This window comes from Ischnura elegans, chromosome 6 (assembly GCF_921293095.1).
Source record: "Ischnura elegans chromosome 6, ioIscEleg1.1, whole genome shotgun sequence".
In the NCBI taxonomy this organism is placed as follows: domain Eukaryota; kingdom Metazoa; phylum Arthropoda; class Insecta; order Odonata; family Coenagrionidae; genus Ischnura; species Ischnura elegans.
In genome coordinates, this window is record NC_060251.1 from 3,289,174 (window position 1) to 3,313,912 (window position 24,739).

The 24,739-nt window shown below is 39.0% G+C and overlaps 1 protein-coding gene and 1 long non-coding RNA gene across 3 annotated transcripts in view; one reads left to right on the plus strand and one right to left on the minus strand.

The window, feature by feature from the left end:
- LOC124160155 overlaps positions 1–24,739 on the minus strand; it is a 143,920-nt gene that overhangs the window by 96,166 nt on the left and 23,015 nt on the right. The gene's annotated exons all lie outside the window — the stretch shown is intronic.
- Positions 7,805–12,216, plus strand: LOC124160154 (eukaryotic translation initiation factor 3 subunit B-like). Its single transcript, XM_046535908.1, has 3 exons — positions 7,805–7,875; positions 10,904–11,394; positions 12,164–12,216. The coding sequence occupies exons 1-2, from the start codon at positions 7,860–7,862 to the stop codon at positions 11,341–11,343; spliced, it is 456 nt and encodes a 151-aa protein (XP_046391864.1). The 5' UTR covers positions 7,805–7,859; the 3' UTR covers positions 11,344–11,394; positions 12,164–12,216.

Here is a 24,739-nt window from a genome sequence, read left to right on the forward strand (position 1 = left end):
GGAGGAGAGAGAGAAACTTTTCTTTCATACGAGACGTCCTCGTATCCATTTTATCCGGAGAAACTGTTTTTCTCACGCTGCTCATTATCGATTATTATCAGACTCGTGTTATTTGCTAAGCGCTCAGAGGTAAACATGGATGGAGTTTATGGATCCTAATTCTTCGTTAAAACTTTCGCGGGTGCTCGTCATGTTGAATTAAAACTTTTTGGCTATGTCGCCGCGTCAGATTTTGGGTGGCCCCAATGTTTCCCGACCGATGCTGGTCGCTTTCTCAAGGGAATCTGAAGAGGTGGGATTAAAAATTGGTATATATAGGTATACGTGTCAGGTGGTGGGGGGAGGGGAGTGAGAGGTTGGAGGAGTAGGTTGTCGATTGTTTTTGCCGATTACGGGTTGCCAAGTACGGCTGATTTTAAGGCCAGTGTCTCTGTTAAAGTTGTTTTTCTCCTCTTTAGATATTTCTACTGCTTCTCTTACGAGTCTCTGTTTAAAGCCTTTCACTCTTGCCACAATTTTTGCTTCCTTAAGGTCGATTGTGTGGCCCAGCGCTGCGTGTTCGGCTACTGCGGACTTCGTTGACTGCCCCAGTCGAATTGCTCTCTCGTGCTCCTCTAGACGTGTTTTAACCGATCTGCCAGTTTCGCCGATGTAGTTTTGTGTTGTTTTTTGAAATTGTGGCGAGAGTGAAAGGCTTTAAACAGAGACTCGTAAGAGAAGCAATAGAAATATCTAAAGAGGAGAAAAACAACTTTAACAGAGACACTGGCCTTAAAATCAGCCGTACTTGGCAACCCGTAATCGGCAAAAACAATCGACAACCTACTCCTCCAACCTCTCACTCCCCTCCCCCCACCACCTGACACGTATACCTATATAAACCAATTTTAAATCCCACCTCTTCAGATTCCCTTGAGAAAGCGACCAGCATCGGTCGGGAAACGTTGGGGCCACCCAAAATCTGACGCGGCGACATAGCCCAAAAGTTTTAATTCAACATTTATGGATCTTAACAATCAATATCTTCGCGATGTTTTCCTTTCTTTTTGAATTGGCGGGTGTTTTCCGGTGTCCTTAAGAAATTGTCATCCCCACTCACTAAGCTGAATGCGCCAAATTCCCGCGTCTTATAGGTCACCAAGGTGCTGTGGTGCTTACATATTATTTAATAGGGCGTGGGAAAGACCGATGTAAGATTAGGTTAAGAATTCTTAAATAAGAAAACCCTTGAAGTTTTACTTTAAAAATAAACTTAAAATTGAAAAAAATAAGGACTTATTTCACTATGGAAGCGAGGCTTGTTCGTAGAGAGAAGCAGAGAAGTCGAGAGTGGAATCATTCGAAATGTTGTGCTATCGAAGATGGTTGAAGATAAAATGGATCGACCAAGCAAGTGTCCCAGAGCTGTTGCAAGATACATCTACCTCAAGGAAAACTGGGTCACCCTCTTTGTGTATAAGTGTGGAGTGTTTACTTAAGTAATGGAATCTGTCTACTATTAGGCAAAGGCTGCTCATCTCTCATTGCAATGTACTTTTGTCATTGATATTTGTTGCTTGTGCATCTCATGTGCTTGTAGAATTGTTAATTTCCACAGATTTCATCTCTAGCATGTCATATTTAAATTGTTATTGTTGTATTTCTTTTTCCAGTTATTGTATCAATAAATACCAATGTCCACTGAAGTAAGTCTACGAGATCATTATTCTTACCTACCACCAGATCTCCAGTTGGATTTGTACATTAATCTTGTATTATAGTTACTGCTTTAGTAACCTGGGGAAGTTCTTCAGGAAGATTTTCCTACACTCATTGCTTTTAAAATTCTCGCAATTGCAGTAGCATTATTTAATAGCAGGCCCTATCGTGACGCGTAAAAAAGTTTGAAACACGCGCCGAGATGTGAATTCAAACTTCGCGGCAGTCTTGGACCACTGGCATGGATGGCACTGATATATCAAAACCTACACGCGTTATCCTTATGGGTATGTCGCCCCCATGGTATCAGCATCACTCACTCAGCTGAATGCGCCAAATTCCCGCGTCTAATAGGTGACCAGGGAGCTGTTGTACTCATACATTATTTAACAGTGCGTGGGAAAGACCGGTTTAAGATTAGGTTAAGAATTGTTATGTAAGAAAACCCTTGAACTTTACTTTAAAAATAAATTTAAATCTGAAAATATAAGGACTTCCATTAGTACTTATTTCACTATGGAGGCGAGGCTTGTTCGTTGACAGAAGCCGAGAAGTCGAGAGTGGAATCATTCGAAATGTGGTGCTATCGAAGAGCGATGAAGACAAAATGGATCGACCGAGCAAGTAATGAAAAAGTGCTAGGAAGAATGTGAGAAAACAAACGTCTTCTAAAAACCTTAAGGGGAAGAACTTAGTTGGTTATATTATGAGACATGATGGCCTGATAAAGACAATCGTAGAAGGACAGTGGAAGGGAAGAATGGCAAGAAATGGCCTCGGTTGACACAAAGGACAGGATATAAAGGGTGTAAAAGGGAAGAAATACGTCGCTATGAAAAGGCTAGAGGATAGGAGATGGAAATGGAGAGCTTCGTTAAACCAATCTTAGGATTGTTGACTAATGATGACAATAGTACTATTGGATGGAAGGAGTACTACGGAATTCACGAAGTGGTTATTGATGGGCAGTTGAGAGGAACTGAATTTTATTCATTTCTGTGGGAGGGAGGCCCTCGGGCTGGGATTCGATATAAGATTACATGCGCCAATCAATTCCTCGATGACAGCAAGGAGAAAAGATTAGATGGCAATATTTTCAGAGGAAGATTTGGTATGTTGAGATTTGCAGACGATACAGCAGTCATAGCCATGACAGAGAATTATTTTAAGAAGAAATTGATAATAATGGATAGAACAAAGGCCAGATATTAGCTGAAAATTAAAAAAAGAAGACAAAGATATAAATATGCAGCAAAAGAGAAGAGGCTAAGACAAGCATCAAATTCAGAAAACAAAAGCTTGAAGAGGTGAGAAAGCTTTGCTCCATGGGAAGCCGAATTATAAACGGTGGACGAAGAAAGAAGGAAATAATCAGTAGAATAACGCAGGCGAAGAGGGCTTTCTATTGAGCGAAAGAACCTTCTTACAGCTGAGAGTACAAGCATGGAACTAAGAAAACAATACATCAGGTGCTACATACGGAGCATGCCTCTTTGTGGAAGGAAGGTGTGGTCATTGACAGCTGACTCGACTTGTTTATTTGTTTAATCATTCCCAGGTGAGGCCACAACCCGACCCCCTCTTCCCCTGGACCAGCTGCAGAGAAGTCAAGAGTGGAGGCATTCGAAATGCGGTCCTGCCAGAGAATGATGAACATATAAAGATATGGATCGAATGTTTGACTAATGAAGAAGTGCTAGAGTTGGAGAAGAGAGAAGTGAAAAGTAAAACCATAAAAGTAATTTCATAAGCCAAGTCAGTGGCGCAGCGAGGGATGGGAGGGTTTGGGGGATAATCCCACCCCAGAACTGAGAGAAACTTTCAAGTTTAATCCATTTTACTTAATTTGATTTATTTACTGAAAGAAGAGCGTAAGGATTAATGAAATATCCCTCGGAATTCCATAAAATTCGCCATTTTGAAACATTTGTATTCAATATTTTCTGGGGGAGGGCCACCGCACCTACCGCTTATCCTGGCGGGTATACCACACACCTCAGTAGTTGACTTTCATCGGCGCCTAAAACACCATAGCCGTAATTCCTAGCTGCGCCCCTGAGCCACGATATGAGAAATTATGGCCCAATTAAGGTAATTGTCGTAGGAAAGGTTGATTGGATGAAAGGGCAAGGGACGGCCGTGAATGCATTACGTAGGGCAGGTTATAAAACATGTAAAGAAAGAAATAGTACGAAAAAGCTTTCGGATAAGAGAGAGGAAAGGAGAGCTGCGTCAAACTAAACTTATAATTGTTGACTTATGATGTGATGCATGATTTATGTAAGCTTGTTGCTTATGAAGGAATTTCTGAGTTGTTGAATGTCGCGTGAAAACTACAAATCTGTGTTCTAAGGTAACTAGCAGAATCGATCCCATTTGACTGCGGGCGATCACGGAGCGCTATTTTTCTTTCCATATAATCCTTATCGGTTGCGCTCTCAGTAATAACCGCGGTTTCTTTAGACACCGTTGTGAATTACTATTAATTTATCACAATTCCTTTGTTAGTTGTCCATAGGACCAAATTATATAATTAACTAAGAAAAAAATTATAGTCGAGACATTTTGTACAACTTCTCTTAGATTGGCTAAGCTAAGGTTCTTTTTCTTTTTGTTATCAGATACGAGTTCTTTGTCAAAGGAAGTTTCTTCAATTTTTCTCCTCAAATATTATTCTATACAATAAAATATCCTTAAGCGCAATTATTGGTCCGCGTGCCGTGCTGACACATTGACCTTGAGCCTGTACCAAAGCCGGAAGAATGGTAACTGGTAAAGTGTCCATTAACACTGGGGAAAATTCAGACACTTCTTAATTTAAATAAATAAAAGATCGTAACTCTTTTCCACGAAAATTTTTCACTTAAATATGTCTTCTTTCCACCAATTGAAGCCTGAATCTGTTGAAATTCTTAATTTCCCTGATACACTGGTCCCTCCATTCTCCAAGAAACCGTGACTTTGACGACATCTATACCGTGAAAATATGGAAAAAACTGCGAATAATATATTTTAGTTTGATGGGAACTATGATTTGTATTCTTATTTAATGCATAATTAGATGCGCAACACCTCTAGGTAGCCACTCATGTTCATACAAGCGGCACACTCTCTGAGGCACTAATGACTGCCTAGACCAACTAAAGTACTTGTGGATATATGCATTACCTAGGCCCTGGCTGCCTTTCTCCAACTGGCCCATGCCCCCTAGTCAATATGATGTCACGGCTCGTTTTCGTTGGAATTTGTTCACCGAATAAATAGATATTTTGTCATTAATCGGCAGTCTCATCCCAAACTTAAGCGTTCAAATCGTTAAATATAGTTTAATAATTTTAAATTAAACAAAATATAGACGCAATCGAGGAGAAAAACGACGTTTTTATTCATTAAATATCCCGAATGCTATTTCCGAGTTACCCACTTTAGACAATTAATGTTTGTGAATTTATGTTCTCTCAAAGTACCTACATATTAATTATTTGAGCAATTGCATGGGTAAATATGCTTCCAAAGTTTTCACATATGCACTTATAATCCCGAGGTGGATGCCAATGGCAAGATGGACGCCGTTCGCTCATATCATTCACGGAAATCATTCAAGTAATTTATAACAGGCCTGAAATTTCAATCGATTATACACAGCGAATGATGGTTATTCGCAAGGCATTCGAATGGAAATTCATCGTGTAAAGCTGCCTTTATACCAGTTGAGCAATGAATTAAAAACTTATTGGTACAATTAAAACATGCCTTTTGTTTAGTGGGTTACTTAACTTCCAAATATGTTTTTAAATGTTGTAATAATCTGTTTATTCTTCTGTGAGTACTTATTATCATTATTATCATAATGAAATGAATTTTCTTCAATATTTTTACTGAGTCTTTTTTATGCAAAGATTTCGAGTACTCACCAAAGTAACTCTTTTCTGTGCTATCCAGTTGAGAAATTTTATCGTGGTGTGAAATTATTACGGCTTTATGCTGTTTCATGCATGTATTTGAATTAAGATTGAGCATTGAAAAACTATGTTGCATTTATTTTGGGATTATCCCGGTAGCATTGATGACAGTACCCAAGTAGCCACCCAATATCGGGCTTATGTCGGACCAATATCGACTGCCAGTGTTCTTATGTCGGCCCTATAATGTCTGCCAATATAGGGCCAATATCCAAGTGTAACATTTTACGTTTTTTAGCCGATATTGGCAGCCTATATTGGCCCTATATCGGCAGACTATCGAGAATGTCCTGTTAACTAGTGGCGAATCCAGGATAGAGCTGAGATTACTATAGGGTTGTTTCCTATTTTTTTAGGCTCAAATCGAAAGATTGTTACTCCTGGAATACGTATTTCACGCTTATAGATTTACGATTACGATATCTATTTTTCGCGATTAAATGAAAAGTGAAAATTTTGAAGCGCAAAGAAAACGCAACGGCTAAATATGAATGATGGGAAAACTCCGTGTGACGTATTTCTGGTTCCCGTTGCCGCAAGTGAAGCTACCATGAGGCGAGGCCTTGAGCGCTAATACGACGAGGATGCTAGCAGGTAGCCTTGTACCCAGCTATCTGGTAGCGCTTGGCTTAAATAAGGATTATTAATACCTTATCAAAAAAATAAAACTTTCCGATCTTAGCCAGTTTTAATAGGTGATTATTAAGGCATGTTTCCCTGAGCTATGTGGCTCATGCATGCATTGGTAATCTCAGACGATGTAAAACTCCTATCTACTCTTATAGAAACTAGGTCCCTGTGCCGTCACATGGAGTGGCATAGCATGGGCGCCAGCCTGCCCTTTTTCAAATGACGATAAAATTGACCCTTGCAATTCGTCTAAACCGGTATTTCTATAGCCAAACAGTTTGTATATTATGAATACACTAGTGGTGGGCAACGAATCGCTATCAATGCCATTCGTTTTCTTTGATGAAAGAAACTACCCTATTCTATCTAGAGTAAATTGGATACCAAGGGGGGTGGGGGTGGATCTACTACTGGATTATAACATACCAAAAGCGCGTAAAATATGCCCTAAGTTTGGTTATAATAGGGTGGTTTCCTATTTTTTTAAATGCCCAGGTCGAAACACTATTACAACTGGAGTACGTATTTCACGATTTTAAAATTTTTAATGATAATATCTATTTTTCGCGATTAAATGAAAAGAGAAATATTTCAAGCGCGCGAAAATGCTTCGGCCAAGCATGAATGCTGTGAAAAGCCCGTGTGACTTCATTCTGGCTCCGGCTGGTGCGGGTGAATCTAACTTGGTACGATGCTATGAACGGCGTGACGATAAGGCTTCTAGTATGTAGCAGAGTACCATTCTAGCAGGTATTGCTTGGCTTAGATAGGAATTATTAATATCCTATCAAACGAAGGAAACTTTCCAAACATAAGGTTAAAATAGGTGATTATAAAGAGATGTTTCTCTAGGCTCTGTGCCACATGCATGAATTGGTAATCTCAGACGATGTAAAATTCCTGACTACCCGTATGGCATCTCGGACCTTGCGACGTTACGTAAAGTGGCATAGCATGGCCGCAATCTGGCTTTTTTCAAATGACATTAAAATTGACAATTAACATTCGTCTAAACTGGGATTTCTAAAACCAAATAACCTGAAAGTTTAATTTAAATTATTAAACGCCTGCATTTTTTCATGCTGTTTTTTCTTCCGCGTTGTAAATCTTACTTGGAATATTTAAATTGTAAACTAAATTGAGGGTATGGACAAATAAATTTAAAGTTGGTAAATAATTGAAGCCGAATACGCGGCGCACAAAATAAATTACGATAAATCAACAAGGATAGAAATAAATCCATTCTAATCCGTGGCATTTCAGCCAAAAGCATTTGAAAGGAAAAAAATCTTCTGCCACCGCCACTTCATGTAGTATTATGCATTGAAAATACATATACTAACTTTAGAATACAACACATTATTAATTCTATGCCCTAACAGTAAATTCGCGATGAAATGCCGCGAATAAAAATGCATAGTCCTAAGCATTACCTCACAACAATGCTCACGGAAGCCGATAGCCGCGCGTTGCTAGGGATGCATAATTTACACTGCAATCAGTGCTTTCAAGAGGAAAAGAAAGGAGAAGATATTGCATCAAGATTTGCGAAAACACAAGGCCAGAAAAATGGGAAACTCTCTGCGTAAGTACCAAAACAACTTCTGAACATTATCATACCGTGAAATACGCCTTTGAGAATGAGTATTTTTTTCATTTTTTGATAAAATACATCCTACGGAAAGAACTGCTTAGCAACTCCCGTCTGTTCTCTTAAAATTCCTTTTTCGTCGAAGACTTATGCATTTTCCTTGGTTTTCCGGACGATTTACTAAAGGAATAGATTACTAGTGCCACGTAAGAAGGTGTCATTTCATAGCGTCAATTTTCCTGACGGAATTAATTTACCGTAGTCGTGGCTTATTTCATCGATTTTATTTTCGGCAGGCCTCTAGCAAATCCGTCACATTCAATTCTTTCTTCGAAGTCGAAATACAAAGACATGAAGATGTATTTTATTACCAACCGAACATGTCCTCTAAGCGATGGATGCAAGTTAATTTTTGGGACGTTTTCATGGAATATTTGTCCGTTCGAAGAGAGGTGTCACTAAAACATTGCTCTGCAAACACCTTCCCAATCATTTCAAAATAAAGCCATGATACTGTACGAGACAATATAGCTTGAATAACGGATACGAATAGTTTTACATTCCCGTATGCCCATTTAGTAGCCACTCTTGAGGGGAGCAATTTAAATTTAATCATCACGGTAATTTGAAATTTATTCTATTATTTTTTAAAATAACATTATTTATTTTTTTCCTTATTTTGACTTCATTTAATACTTGTGAAAGCAATTCTTGGAGTGTAGGTCAACGTATGTTATGCAAAAAAGTTATAGCCAATGTTTGTGTTTATTTAGAACCGTCTTCAGGGCTCAACTGTGTACATATTTATTGATATATTATTGATATTACATTATCATTATATTTATAGATATATTATATTATGTACACAGTTACGCCCTGACGATGTTTTTTAGTAAACAAAAACGTTGGCTATTACTTTTTTGCATTACATAAGTTGACCTACACTACAAGAAATATTTTAACATAAATAAGAATTTGAGGGGAATAAATTTTAAATTTTAGAAAATTTATTATAGCCTGCAATCAGGGGCGCAGCTAGGAATTAAGGCTAGGGGGGGGGGGGGGGGTTTAGGCGCAACTTTCACTTACGGGTGTGGAGGTATTGCATACCCACCAGTGTAAGCAGGATTTGCAGGGGAGATGCGGGGGCCCTCCTCCAGAAAATAATTTAGAATAATGGCTCATAATGGCGAGTTTTACGGCTTTCTGAGGGATATTTGATTAATCCTAACACTATTTTGTAAGTAATCCTGATCCAAATAAGTAAAATGGATTAAACTTAAATATTTCTTTGAGTTCTGGGGGGGTTTTATCCCCCAAAACCCCCTCCCTCGCTGCGCCACTGCCTGGAATATAGTCATAAGTCTGATTCACACTAGGTGTCGCAGGTATAAGGTACTTATCATCCCGAGGGAACAAGAGAGATTAAGTATACCAGAACTAACACGGCGATAACTTGATGGGAGTCAATCGTAATACAAAAATTGTGTGAAAAATCCACGGAGAAAAAAATCGTTGGCCTCTGCTGTGATTCAAAGCATGATTTCCGATCGAATTATGCGTTGTTCATAATTGCTCGTTGTTCAAATAATGCTACCGAGGCGTCATATTTGTGGACAAAGGCGGACAAGGACTCCTTAGCACATGAAATCACAAGAGAACCACATCGTGTGCCTCAGCCGGAGTGCAAGGCCCGGTGCGGACGATTTGGACTGCTTGTGGCATATCGAATGCTCAGCAGTCCGTACCACCTTTCCCGGTAGAGTATAAGGAAATATCCAAAAGTGGGAATAACACGTCGGTAGCTCAACCGGCTAAAGCATGTACTGGAACGGATATCGGGGGATCCTGGCTCGAAACCCGGTCAAGCGGTGAATGATGGTTTTTGTTTCTCATTGGATTTTTCGCACAATTGTCGCAATAGAGACTTGAGAACCTTACTAGATGCCCTGTTGCTGGAAGCTCTGGGCGACTCATGACTTGGAATGCTTTGCTTTCTGAGATCGCAATGCCTCCAAAGCATCTAGCAACAGGGCAAACTCATCACTGTACGGAGCAGTGGCTAAGCTAGGGGGGGAGGGGTTTTGGGGGATAAACCCCCCTCCCAAGAGCTCACAGAAATGTTTAAGTTTAATACGTTTTACTAAATTGGATTGATTTAACCAAAAGAATAGCGTAGGGATTAATAAAATACCCCTCAGAAAGCCGTATAACTCACCATTTTAAAACCATTTATCTTAAAATCCCGCAATTAATTAATATCGCACCTACCGCTTATCCTTGTGGGTATACCATACCCCACATGCCCCGGTATTACTTGTACCTTAACCTCCCCCAGCTTTAATTCATGGCTGCGCCCCGGATAGGGAGCGCTTGCCTCTAAGCCTCTGTACTTAAAAATTGGTTCTTTTTCGACCGCAACGTAATCAGTAATCTTAAGGTTCAAATAGACATCAGTTAGCCGTGCTTAAAATGTTGTTAATAATCGTTCTCCAACCTCATAATAGTGGAAATGCATACTTTTTGTAGACATTGTGCTGAATTACTACACTAAACACTTGGTAGCGCAATATACTTTTTCTGCTTAAAATTCAGTTTATTCACTAGAATATTAATCCAAAGAGTCTCCCGAGTTTCGCGGGCTGTAAAATACCGCTCCCAATAATCTTACGCCATGACGTCATAATTCAGTAGGAGTCCAAGATCCAAGCCCAGTAACGTCTTAGCTGCAGATTTGGAAGAGCCTCGCTGCGTTTGAAGGAGAAAATGGCTGAAAGAAGGAAAAATTACATGTGGTGCATTGTTCCTCTGTGCAATAACACCCCAGAAAAAATTTTCGTCTGCATTCCCACGGAGGAAATTAGAAGGAAAGCCTCGATGCATGCCGACTGGCGGGATGAGCGTTACGGAAAAATAAGAGTATAACAAACCTTGTGCTATGTGAGCGTACTGGTAACTGGTATAGCGAACATATTCTAAGTATGTATCTTCCTCTGATTTTCTTTCCTCTTTTCCGTGATAGGATGTTGCTGCCGAAGGACACAGCGGCGGGATGAGGAGGAGGGTCCGGCCGCCGAGGGCCCTTGCCCGGAGGAGACGGTGACTCCGGGGGCGGACGTGGAAGCAGCGGACAACACAACTGAACCACCAACATCCACGTCCCCTGTGCCCCCGGAGGCGGGCACACCACCTTCGCCCGCCTCACCTCCTCCTCCGGGAGAAGAACAAGATGAAGATGAGGGCCCTGCCAGGGGGAGTAGTGAGGTGCAGGACCATCCAGGGCCAAACGATCGCCTCCGCTGGTCAATGCTCCGGGAAATGGAGATATTGAGAAGAGATATCGAAGACTTGGTGGCGGAGATTGACCGGCTGGAGGCGATCATTGAACATCTGCTAATACACCTAGACCTCCAGGCCCTGGAACAGAGACCGCCGCGGGTCGGTCCTGGAGGTGACCAGTGATAACATCACCACCCATGGCCCGCGGTGAAGTCCGAAGTCCCACCTCATGACGTAAGTGAAGGAGGGGGTCAGGAACCCTTCCCCAAATACTTGCATAAAATTTTACACTATCCAGATTGCTTTTAGGCTTCGTATTTTTTCTTCTTTGTTGCAATGGCGCAGTGGCGCAGCTAGGACTTAAGGCTAGGGGGGGTTTATGGGCACAACTAATACTGGGGTTTCTGGGGGTGTGGAATACCCCCCTGGGTAAGCGGGAGGTGCGGGGGCACTCCTTCAGGAAATTTTCGATATAAATGGTTCAAAATGGTGAGTTTTACTGCTTTCGGAGAGATGTTTTATTAACATTTGCTCTATTCTGTAAGAAATGTTAATCCATTTAAGTAAAATGGATTAAACTCAAAAAACATTTCCGAGCTCTGGGGGGGTTTTATCCCCCAAAACCCACCCCCTCGCTGCGCCACTGCAACGGTGGATATATTTAAGATCCTTGGTGACTATAGCCCACCACCCATTGCGTTCACACATACACTAGATAAAATGAAAACTTTTGGAAGTACCTCTTTCCACGAAATTATTTATTTATCTTTCCTGCTGATATTACCTACCAAAGCAAATTAATAAGCAAATGAACATATTTTTAATGGCAAGAACATACTTCTGTTAACAGCTTATGAAAATCCTTAATGACAAATGTAATTACAGTCAACGCACATATTATTAATTTTTGAGTGACATTTTCTTTAATGTTAAGATATGATAGAGTTTTAACATTAATCAATAAATGAGGTTTATCTTCAATTATGTATATTCACTATTTCAGGGCAAGAACACCTAGGCCATCTCCCTGCTACGTGGGCGGCCAACCACCCAGAGGTAAAAGAACCTTACACTCATTTCATTTGAAATTTTTGCAGATTTGTCCAACAAAGAGTATTCATCCCCCTCTTTAAGATTGCTAAAACACACATGTTCTTTCAGCTATTATAATATGGATCATACTACCCCAATTAAACAGTGTAACCTCCTTTTTTTGCCGCCTCCCCTCCCCTATTACACTTGTACTGACGAAAGGGCCTCGACCAGCATAACGAAGAGCAAAGTGGAAGGGCCTGCGACAAAAAGAGGACATTATTTCTAAATGTCCCTGCTCATTCCTCAATATCTATTTTGGCATGTATTCTGCTGTAATCCTTACTTAGAACATTTAAAACCCTAGCAAAGAGGATAACTGCAGGCAGACGGAACCCACATAGTATTATGTGTAGGGATGGTCGAATCAGATACAAATATCCGCAGATATTGCCCCTCATCGGATACATCGGATCCAAAGTCGCAGAAGACATAGGATCTAGATGCAAAAATTTAAATAATAGATTCAGTGAATTCAACTCCCCACAAGGCTGGAAAGAGTTCCGAACCTCTCTTCGACTGCAACGTGGCATGCAATTCTTGTCCTACTCATGAACTGTTTTGCTTGAAAACTCTCGCAGAGGCTACGTAGGAGAATTTCAGCTGTGGAAAATTAAAAAGGCAAAATACGAATGGCACATATTGTGACTCTTCCCATAAGATTAAACATTCATCAGGGGAATCTCAGCGTCAGTAACTTGAAAATGCATTTTGATTCAAAAATTTCCGATCGGAAAGATTCTGCTCCGAAAATCAAGGATCCGACAAAAATCGTGGATTGGCCCATCCCTAATTATGTGTGTTCCGTAATGCTGTTTACTTGTGGTTAATGTGGGTATTAATAATCCTGCTCACGACAGTGCCCTGCGAGGTGCCTCCGGTATACATCATTGCTTCCTGCCTGAGAGAAGGCTTTGCCGCTTTGACTGTGATGCCCCTAAGAAGCGCCTGTATTGCCTTATGGTTGAACAGTCCCAGCATGCAAAAAAACATTCACTCAAAGTGCCTATCAATTTCCAAGGGTACATGTGTCTTATCATCATTATAAAGGCTAATTTCACATGCATTTTATCATTCTACTCGAAAAAATAACCAGGAGCAATAACATATGTGTTATGAGTGGAGCAGATGATCCGAAATTGATCTTAAGCTGGCTCATGATGAATATCATTTAAATTGTTTTTTTTCTTTTCAGCCATAACACCTGTCCACTCATCCCGCTGAGAAATTAGGGGAATGACACCTGCCCCAGGCCTGCAGCACATCATCAAAACGGTATGAGATTTGTTCGCATTATCATTTTCTCACATGCATATATATATATATTCCATATTCCAGCATCGCAAAAACCATAAACTGGCTCAGGGACTATAATTTGGAACTCACTCCGGATTTACCTTGAGTCTTTGCATCAGCACTCAACGTATTCAAGAAAAGGCATATGAATATGTATTAAACTGAATAACTAATCCAGGACTATGTGGATGGATTCAAAGAAATACGTAGTACAGAGTATATTTTCATCACAGATGGACCCATTCAGTTTTTCAATCTCAGTCCTAACGGAGTTCCTTCATTAGAACGAGAACTTTTATGTTGCATGGGCATACCCAGCGGATGGATAGGAGGGGCCTCTGATTTCCTTCATGCATTTTACCACCTTCTGATGGAAAAAGCATGTAATTATCCATCCCCTTGAAAGAAACCGAGTGGATATGGGTTTTTTACATATTTTTCACTTCGATCGTGTGCATAAGCTCAAATTTCCAAAATGTAACGACACCGGTGGTGTCATGACAAAATGTTAACCCTTCTGCGGGGAACTATCGCTTACTCTCTGGGAATCTACCTACGTCACATGCAGCAAAAGCACTGAGCACACGGCAGGGAAAAAAGAAGAAAAAACTCCCTTTCCCAACTCTACTTACATGTTTTACTGAAAATCTTGTCTGCTACCAGTGTTTGAGATAGCCAATATATGTACAGCCATCTAATGGTCATTGCTTGTTTTGGGGTAATCCGCTGATGACATCATTAAAACTTAGTCATTGATAGTTAAATACAGATAACATCCTTACGGAATTATGTATTTCATTCAAAAGTATTAACAAGTAAATAGAATAAGTAGCAAAAAAGGAATAACCTCAAGGAAAATGCTGTATCTTTCCAGACACTGGATCAGGTCTATCGTGGAAAACTGAAGGTCAATAGTCAATAATATGGGATGTCAATAATATGGCCTCTATTCCCAAAGGAAAATTGCTCAGTGAATGTGCTAGAACAAATTCCACAACGAGTAAAGTAAGTTACCCATCACAAATAAAAATATCAACTTATATTAAATTAACATGATCCACTGAAATGTACCCTGTAGGCCGAATAATTCATAATTGATATTCAACTATGTATGCTGGTTTTAGGTGATGCCTACTCAGTGGCACCGATTCCATGGGGCCTGAGGGGGCCCGAGCCCCCTCAAAGATTCGTTAGGGGGGGCGGAGCCCCCTCAACAATTCAAGAAAATAATTAAGTTGTATTATGCTTTGTTAAATTACAACAATATATTGGTATTTTCCCATGTTTGACGATACCTTTTAAAATATATTCAATAATATGTTAAAACAATAATTTTAGTAAAGGTAGTAAGCAGGTTAACTGAAAACAAGTGGTGTGAATAATGATAGTGTTACGGTGCTGGGACACACTGGGAATTTAAACTCTTCCCGCGGTAAGACCCCCAACATGGGCCCCCCCAATATTTTTTATAAGTCGGTGCCCCTGTGCCTACTTGACCTTTCATTTGTCCGTTTGAAAATTTGGTTGATATGGTATTCTTGACTGGACCAATTAATTTTCATAATTGCATTCATGATATAAGATGAATTTCAATAATACATTACACATGTCATCCTTTTTTCTCATTTCATGTGCCAGGCACGTAGACATGTACGCAGGTAATATATGATCAATTCCTAAATTCCAATTGGTAAACTAAAATTGAACCATAAAAAATTTTTACACATTTATTTAAAAAAATATAAATGAGTTTAGAATCATGAGCATTTTCATTCTCAAGTAGTTCTGCAAGTAGTCTTCATCACAGGCTCCAGCCTGGCACTGAGGAAGATTGTTCATGGTGCTCTATCACCCCTAGATCAGTGGTATGCATTTATAATTGTCATAATTTTAGTTTGGCATCAGCTACTCTATGTTTTTTATAGTCGAGTTGGTAGTAAATAGGTAATTCCTTTCAAGACTCAAGCACATCATCTTTCATTTTGATTCAGGGGTGTACTTAGCCAAAACAGCACACAATATCCATCAGATGTCTAAATACGGTTGATAATAAGGCCAACAATGTTGTAAGGATGTTGTTTGGTGTATTCATTGCTGATTTTGAACTTTATTGAAGCAAACCATTGTCATCATTTAATGGTAGATAATTTCTTCTCAAACCATGGGCGTACCCAGCGAGGGGCAGGAGGGGGCAGCCACCCTCCCCATGAAATCAAAAATCGCCAAAGTCTTTAAGAAAATCAGATCGGATTGAATGGAAAGTTTTCAACAATTTTTCTTTAATATCAGTTTAAATCATTCAACTAAAGTTTTTTTCAGGCAAATAATTTGAAAAACTATTAAAGCACTGTTATAATTTGTCTTAAAATGTTGGTTCCACTCACCTTTTCCAATGAAAAATGTAAAATGCTACAACTTGAATGACCATGGCTTGCCCTACTCCCCTATTTTTGATGCTGGGTATGCTTTTGCCTGAAAAAAATTAATCAAATAACACTAGACTGTAAAAAATTATTTTTTTGAGCCCTGATACCATTTCTGGTGATTCTTCCGTAAAATGACATACTGAATCAAAATATGACATCTGTTTTCCTCCATCACCCACCATTTTTGGGGGAAGTCCATCCTCAAACTTTCCTCATTTTGCTATGATTTGGAGGAATGAAAAGGATTCTATAGCATTTATATTTCTTATTAGGTTTTTGAGAGGTACAAAGTTCTAAAAGATGATCATTTATGGTAAGGAGATAGATTTGGGGGGATTAGTAAACAGTCTCCATTTTTCAGGGTCTCATGGAATTAAATGCTTAATTTGCAAGTCATTTCACCGAAGAAGCATAACAAAAAATAACTACAATGAAGCTTCACAAACTTCAGACCATCTCGGTGGGAGTGGGTTCCAGTCCTGCCTGGGTAGGTTGCCCCTACCCAAGGCATGGTTGTGTGTGAAAGTCATTGGTTGATGTTATTTCCCCCATTATGTAAAAGGCCTTAAATGAGCTGTTTTTGGGGCGATGTAAACAAATAAAATAAATAAATATAACAACCTTTGTCATATTGTTTTGAGAAACTTCATATGCATAAAACCTTAGGCTCAAAAAAAGTAATTCATCAAAACTTGAGGAAGAAGAACAATTTTACTTTTTTGCGAACACTATAAAGAAATACATATTCAGCTGTAACAATATCAGGGAAGGAATAGAATTTGCAAATGAGAATATTATATCCTTCTTTCTTTTTCGTCTCGTAGCAGCCATTACAATGTTACCTTACTTCTAAAACTCTCTTTTCTTTTTTACCTTAGTTTACCGCGGGATTTATTTCATTTTTCTTGTTACTTCCATTTTTTAATTAGCATCATACCCAATTTCAGGTCCCATATAATCTGTTTAATAGAAGTACCTATTGTAGTAAATCATCCATTCAAAAAAGTTTGTATTTGTTTTTGTACATTCAAACTATTTTTTGCATTGAAAGCAATGGTATATTATTTCTCCATTGCATTTTCTCGTAGATTGGAAGACATCCAAAGGAATGATCCATTTTCTTCATTGATAATGCATTATATGCCTGTGAACCAGTTGGATGTATTCCTGCCTGAATCAATGAAGGTTGCCTCTACTTGCAATAGTGCATCCAAAGAGAATGATTTTTGTGAATGACATTGCCCCTTTTTCCCTCTGAAGATCAAGGTGAAGATGATGAGTTGCAAGTAGTCCAGGCTCCAGTCTGGCACAGAAAAAGATTGTTCATGGTGGTTTATCAACCGCTGATCTCAGTGGTATTAATACCTACTTCTCATAATTTTCATCCCATGCCAATTACTGTACGTTATTTTTATTAGAGTAGTATGTACGTGATTTCTTCAATATGCAAGCACATCATTTTTTACTTTCATTCAGGGGTGTACTTAACGATATTGAATCGAACCAATGCCACCTCTTAATATGGAATAATTTGCTCAGCTACCATTAATTTATGAATGATCACTGCCTTTTAAGCAACAAGTAAGTGAACAATATATTTTGCAGAAACATATATGTACTTTATCTCTAGTACCTAATAGGGTAGTTTCCAATTATTATTTTATTGCCTAAATGGAAAGATTATTACTCCTGGAGTACGAATTTCTTACTCTCAGATTTTCAAATGACGATATCTATTTTTCGAGACAAAATGAAAAGTGAAAATTTTCAAGCGTGCAAAAAAGCGACCGCTAATTAGGAATGATGGGAAAAAGTCTGTGTGACGTATTTCTGGTTTCCCTGCCGCCTTGTAAGGTGACCTTAGCTAGCAGGTAGACGAGTACCCTGCTAGCTGGTAGCGCTTGGCTAAAATAAAGATTACTATTCCCCTATCAAATGATGTTAATTTTCAGAACTTAGGTATTTTTAATGTGTGATTAATTAGAGATGTTCCCTGAGCTCTGTGACTCATGCATGCATTGGTAATCTCAGACGATGTAAAACTCTTATCTACTCGTATAGAAACTAGGTCCCTGTGACGTCACGACTTACACTAATACTTTTTGTCATCATAATAAATTACGTTGCTGTTCTTCCCTGTCGCCTGTTCATTACCTTGTAGTACATCAGACTAAACATGTATGCGTTGTGCAATGAGACACAGAATATCTGGTTAACTGTTTTGAAATAGTTGAATCCAAAATTATTTTTCTATTTAAAGGTAAACATGATGTACTAGCTATAGCAAAATTACTACTTACATGATACTGCTACTGGGACTTGATTCCTGGTAACAGCTTTCATGGAACAGGTTATTCAATGGTTCATCATTCCCTTTTGAAAAAATGTAATACATATGAATCACAGTTTTTGGGAATTCCTCCGCATTGTGTTGTTCAAGACAGTTTTTCCAGTCATCCTGCTCTCGTCTTGAGGTCGGAAGTTGTGATGCATAAATTTTACCATCTTACATAGGAACTTTAGGGATATTAGGTCGCTTCTGATTGGTTGGATCTCAGGTGGGCTCTGATTGGTCAATGATACTGAAGATCCTTTTCCATGTGTTGGCTAATGTGTAGCCGTCTTCTCTGTTGCAGTTCTCAGGATGCTTAGTTATCTTTATAGCTTCTGGGATTAGCCTATGATAGTAACAGCTTTCATTACGCAGGATTTAAGCTTGCTGAAATCCGCAGTGTGGCAGGGTTCTGACTACACGTGTTCCGAGACGGCGGAACTGCTTTTCCTCCGTGGCGTGTTAATGTTCCCTTCATGCTGGTTTAGATATTTTGGTACCTCTGACCCGAAGGCGCCAGATGGATGGCTGGAGAAACTGTTGTCCCCTATGTACAACTCAACATGGAGGAACGTCTGAAAGCCGAGACTGATATGGCGAAATGCCATGCAAACCTCACATATAAATGGAATACACGTGTCTAAAATGCACAAATAGAAAAGCAGGTACAGAATGTTTCTGATAGAAATAACTACATTATTGAATGAATCGATGATTGAATAGGAAATAGTTTTCAGGCCAGTAATATAGCTCTATCAATTTTGGTATACCATTCCTCTATAAAGTTTTTAACGATACTGTCATACTAATATCCTTTTTTCATTTCTCTCTCATGTCATTTTAGATACTCTGCAGGTGTATGCAGATTCTTATCCTCCTCACTTCTGAAGGACCACCCCCTTCCAGAATTGTTGAAGCTGTCTCCCCTCCAGTAGCAGCTGAATTTATTTTTTCATCATTCCTTCATTCGGTGCAATCGAAAGGGAAGTAGCTGATTCGGTGTCATCGACCCTCTGCTGTCGGTAATTTTGGCATTTTTTGTGTTCCTGAGCAAATCCAAAATCCAATTTCCTAGTAGGCTTGGGCGAAAGATTGGAATCATTGCTTCGTCCTACTCATCGTGTCACTGAGGAAGAAACTTGGCTTAAATAGCCGAGCATTCTATGATTCATCATGAAGGGCTGTTTTTTGAATGGTAATTAGTTTTCTGGTAAGTAAAAAGGTTCACCCAATTTTGGTGAGTTAAGTTAACCTCTTATTAGGTTTTACTATATATCCATCCAAGAACTATCATGTATTTTTTTTATATCGTTTTCTTTTGGATACTCTCTAGTTGTGTGCAGAATCATATTCTCCCCACTGCTGAAGAGATCTTGAAGACTGCCAAGAATTTTTAAGATGTCTATATACTCCAGTGGAAGCTGTATTTTTTCTTTCTGTTGTTGCTTCTTTCAACCCAATCTGAAGGAGATTAGTGGAGCTGGTGGGCTGGACCATTGATGGCTGTAATGTTGGCATTTACTGATACTCCTAATGAATCCAAAATCCCATTTGCGAGCAGTCTTAGGAGAAAGATTGGAATGGTTGCTGCCTCCTACTCATCAAGTCAGCGGAAAAAAGAATCAAGATGAAGTAACAACAATATTAGTTTAAAGTATTTTAGGCTGTTTTTTGGGCAACACAACTGCCTCTAGGAACGTTGGCACCATTTCATCTGCAGATAACCCAATATTTTCATGAGTTGTGTTATCACTATGATAACCTTGAGTTGAGAATATTCTCACACTATTGTTTGCTATGTGAGTTATTCCGAGCTTGTCTTTATTTATATATGTAAAAAATGTATTTTATATCCAAAAACATATCTTGTTCTCAGATAGTGTCATGTCAACTCTGTGCCCTTATTGTGAGTTCTATGTGTTAGGCATTGAATTTACTGACGGGTCTACCTAGGATTGATATGTGTTAGCTCTTGATCCTGAAGAAAATCATTATCCTGAGTACCCACATTTTTTCATGTAAAATATGTGATGCCTACATTAGTTTATGAGTAAGAATATTTTCCAAATTAGTCATTTGTTATTTCCCCTAATGAGAATATGATACCGGTGTATTGATAGACTCATATGCCCATAATGAAACCCAACGATAATTTGGATGTCAAGTTCTAGTAAATATCCAATATGAACTGCTCTTAAATAATCTGATTTTACACCATCTCCCCGAAATGACACTACCATGTCCTAAATTAATCTACATTAGAACCCTTTACTTACGTTATCGGAATTATACGTTTTCCCGCAAATTGCGAGTTTTTTTCTGGGTCCCATCATATTTCCTATCTCTCTAACGTAAATGGAACCCTGTATTATGCCGTGTTTTTTTCGTTTTCCCGCCATGTGTATCACGACGTGCCGACTGGAAAAAATATATACAGACTAAAACAATTAATCGCCCATATCAGGCCTTAAAAATTGTCTTTTGGCTTCCTTTCGCGCATTTGTATTTAAAAATACAAAAGATAGATACGTAATGAGAACTATTTTCGGGAAGAATTTGAATGTGGCGGGACACAACGCCACTAGCGTCGGAAAATTGAACTACGTCATCTTGTTTTCTGCCAGCGGCGAAAAGATTCTCGATATGAAAGTAATTGTTTTGAGCAATCCAGCTATGTAATAATTATAACGTAAGAACTCCTGAAGGAATGTTGGCAATAATCATGTAGTCTATAATTTGATACGAGAGTTTGAAAGGAAACCAGACGTGATTAAACGCGTTAAATGCCGGAAATATAAAACTTGACCGACTATTGGGATCATTTGCGCTGACTTCATTCACAGTTGCGAAGAAATTATGGGTTAAATTATTGCTTTAAAAAACTTATTTAAACTTGAACTACCCCATTCAAATCGCATTGTATCGCAAACTATTGTAACTTTAAAAAATTTTGAAGTCGCACCACAGTTTGTGCTACTTGATCACCAAGGAGTAGTTCAGATGCTCGTGTGCTTCCAAGTTACCCTCAATTAGTACGGAAAATAGAATTTATTCGGTTTGAAAATGGAAATTCGAGGTGTGAAATATATGTGAATAATTCCAGGTAAGAAGAATTAGAACTAATTCTTAAAGAGTAGTTATTAGTTTCTAGATCATCAAGTGTCCTTGCAAATGGTGTCATCTAAAGGCCTGTTAACGTAGTACATAAACCCGTGCGAGTTAATGTCTAAAATGAACGCGTGAATGAACACGAATATACAACGTGTGTTCACCCAACCTGTGCGAATGCATGAACCGATAATTGAACCTGTTAAAATTTATTTCATGCATTCATAGTCGGATTTAGGGGAGTGCACGAGCCCCACCTCCCCAGATGCTTAAAAACTAGACAAATTTTGAATGCCGTTATCATAGCGGATCTAAGGGGGGTGGGGGACCCTAAAAAAAAATGCAAGATATTTAATGCGGTCCCGTTATCATTGCGTTCGTTTTGTATTACGAAGTATTCTTGTCCCCCCCCCCCCAGAACAAGATCCTGGATACGGCCTTGCTTGTGCCCCCCAGAAAGAAATCCATTTAATCCAATATTAATAACTTTGATATAAAAATAAAGAGAATTTCGTAAAGTCATTATTATATCTTGTTTTTAATCTCAAGACAAGATCGCTTGCCTGTCAGGCCCTCTGTGCCTGAAAAGAAAGAAAAATGGAGAAATAAAAATACTGATGTGCGCCAAATTATTACGTTTAATTCGTTATGATATTTATTCCAGTCGTTTCTAACATTCCCATGAGAAAATGTTTAAATAATGCTTAGTGCAGTACAGGTATCAGTGCCCCTCTCACGATGAATGCATATTGTTCTATATATTAGTATTTATTAGTATTTTAGACACACTAATACGCGCATTCATCATTCCTAAGCATTTTCTTGGGATATATATTATACTACAGATTTATACGCGTCTCATCATACGAGAAATAGAAATACTGATGTGCGCCAAATTATTACGTTTAATTCGTTACGATATTTATTCCAGTCGTTTGTAACATTTCCCTAAGAAAATGTTTAAATAATGCTTAATGCATTACAGGTATCAGTAAATAATTAACACATTTCTTCGTGCTCATTGAAAGTTAGAATATCTAAATAGTAATCATAAATATATTTTCGGTAGTTAAGAAACCTTCGGAAATATTAATTACTTGACTTGCTTGCCCCTTTCTTACCATTTCAAGGCCAAATCAGTATGTTTTACCTTTCACCCTTTCACTGAGAGGTCAAACTAAGTCTTTCTCGAATGTGTTCCAGCAATTCACCGCTTTACAAGACTCAATTTTGATTGCGCCTTCGCACGTACGTCAAATTGCGCAATTCCGTGAACCGTGTAAAACGGCCTTAACAGAGTTTCAATGCATTCACAGCGTATTCTCGTGATTCCGAACCTTCACTCGACTTCAAGAATACACTCGCAAACACGAGAAATTGAAAGCGAAAAGTGTAGATTCAATGTCCTTAAATCAGGTCTTTCGTTTAGATAAACATATATGCAGATCCGTTATCACAGTATGATATACGACGTGCAACGTAATCCGTGGATAATGTTTCATCACGTTTGACCTTATCAATCACATTGTAATTTATGTTGTATACGAGTTCACTAGTGGAATTATGGCGACTTTGCTCAAGGTGATGATCAAACTTTGTTGCGATCGTCAAAATGCGTAGCTTTGACTAATACACAACGATAGAGAAACTCCAATGTGTTTATGAGCGTTAATGGTGTCTCATTTTTTGTTAGGTGATTATTTAAACCAATACAATTAGCAGAAATCGTTGCAAATGACGGTCAAAGTCATCTCCATGCAGAAGAGGTACCGAACAGTATCCACTGCCAATACGTCAATTCGGGCGTTCAACTTCACGGGTCACAGTATTGTGCTCGCGAATGGACACAGGAGATTCTGGACCGCCAGATGCTCTTGGAGACACGCCATGCCTAAATATACCACACCTATGTCGTTCAAAATGTACTCGCGAGGCAATATTATGAGCGTAACTTGTACAATGACCATCACGAAGGCGAATAATACTATTTATTTACGCTTATTGTACAAATTACGATTGAAAATAGTCATCGAAAATCAGAATAAAATTTGGAAATTAATATATGCATAACACTTACATTGATAAACATTCATAATGATGCATTGAAATGGATTTATGCATAACTAATACAAATAATTTGTTGGCATTGTAACTCTATTACAATTACTAAAAAATTTGAAATTCCCTTTTAAATATATTCGGACCCCCGAGATATGACGCTTTATGCACGTCATCCTGCCAGGCATTCGTTCCGTGCGTGAGGTGAGGCAACATTTCTTCCGTGATTTACTGCGCATTTGTACATTTTTGGAACGCCGATTTCGATGCTCTTTCATAAATTTTACCTAGTAATGCCGTTTTAGAGGAGCACGAAATTACCTAGGCAATAAAGGTATTAATTACTCATCATTGCGTAGAATTGCGCCAATGCAGGAAACGAAATTTGAAAGTAGTCTTTTTTGTAATCTCACGTCTATGCATTCTCGCAGGCGTTCCAGCAATTCACAGTGCAATTTTGACTGAGCCTTCGTACACAAATCGGATAGTGCAAGTACTTGCACCATGTAAAACGGTCTTCAGAAAACATCAAAAATTTCAAATGATTGTTTTCAAGTGAAATTGAATACAATAATCGGATGGGATTTGAATGCCAGTGCAATGAGATGACCGTCCCAAGAACGATTTTTCTCAAGATACGTAACACTCGCACTAGTGCACTTCGAAGCGGCACGGTCGAGGTAGATATAAAATGTATTACTTCATGTGATAAAATTGCGGTCCGAAGTCTCTTGCGTCAATTCGCGAGCCCCATTAGGTATACATATGAAGGCATCATACAATTTCATAAGTTGTGTAAAGGTATAATTCAAGGAATGCAAGGCCGCAGCCAGAAAATATTTTCGGGGGGGGGTGGGGGGGGTTAATGGAATAGTAGACCGTTTTCGCAGCAGAATCCTGGGGGTCAGGGAACGGAGAGTAAAGAAGGTATAAGAGTCTCAGCTGGTGTCTTTCTGGTAGGTCTTTTTGCATGAGTCTCAGGAAAACAACTCACTTTTTCGAGACTTGAACGCTTTTAATAGAAGCATGGTCTTCGATCGTATCCAAAGAAAACGAAATGAACTTCAATGAAACGTGCACTTTCCTCGGCTGAAAAACCTACAACGTCTTCACCATAGACCATTTGAGAATCGGCGTCTTGAAGCAAAACATAATAACGGTGAATGCTGAGCGTTAAAACCCATCTAAACACGGCTAATCCAACTCCCGACGCGCGGAGACAAACCCTGCCGTGCGATCGAAAATCGATGTCATTTCCGGCGACGCA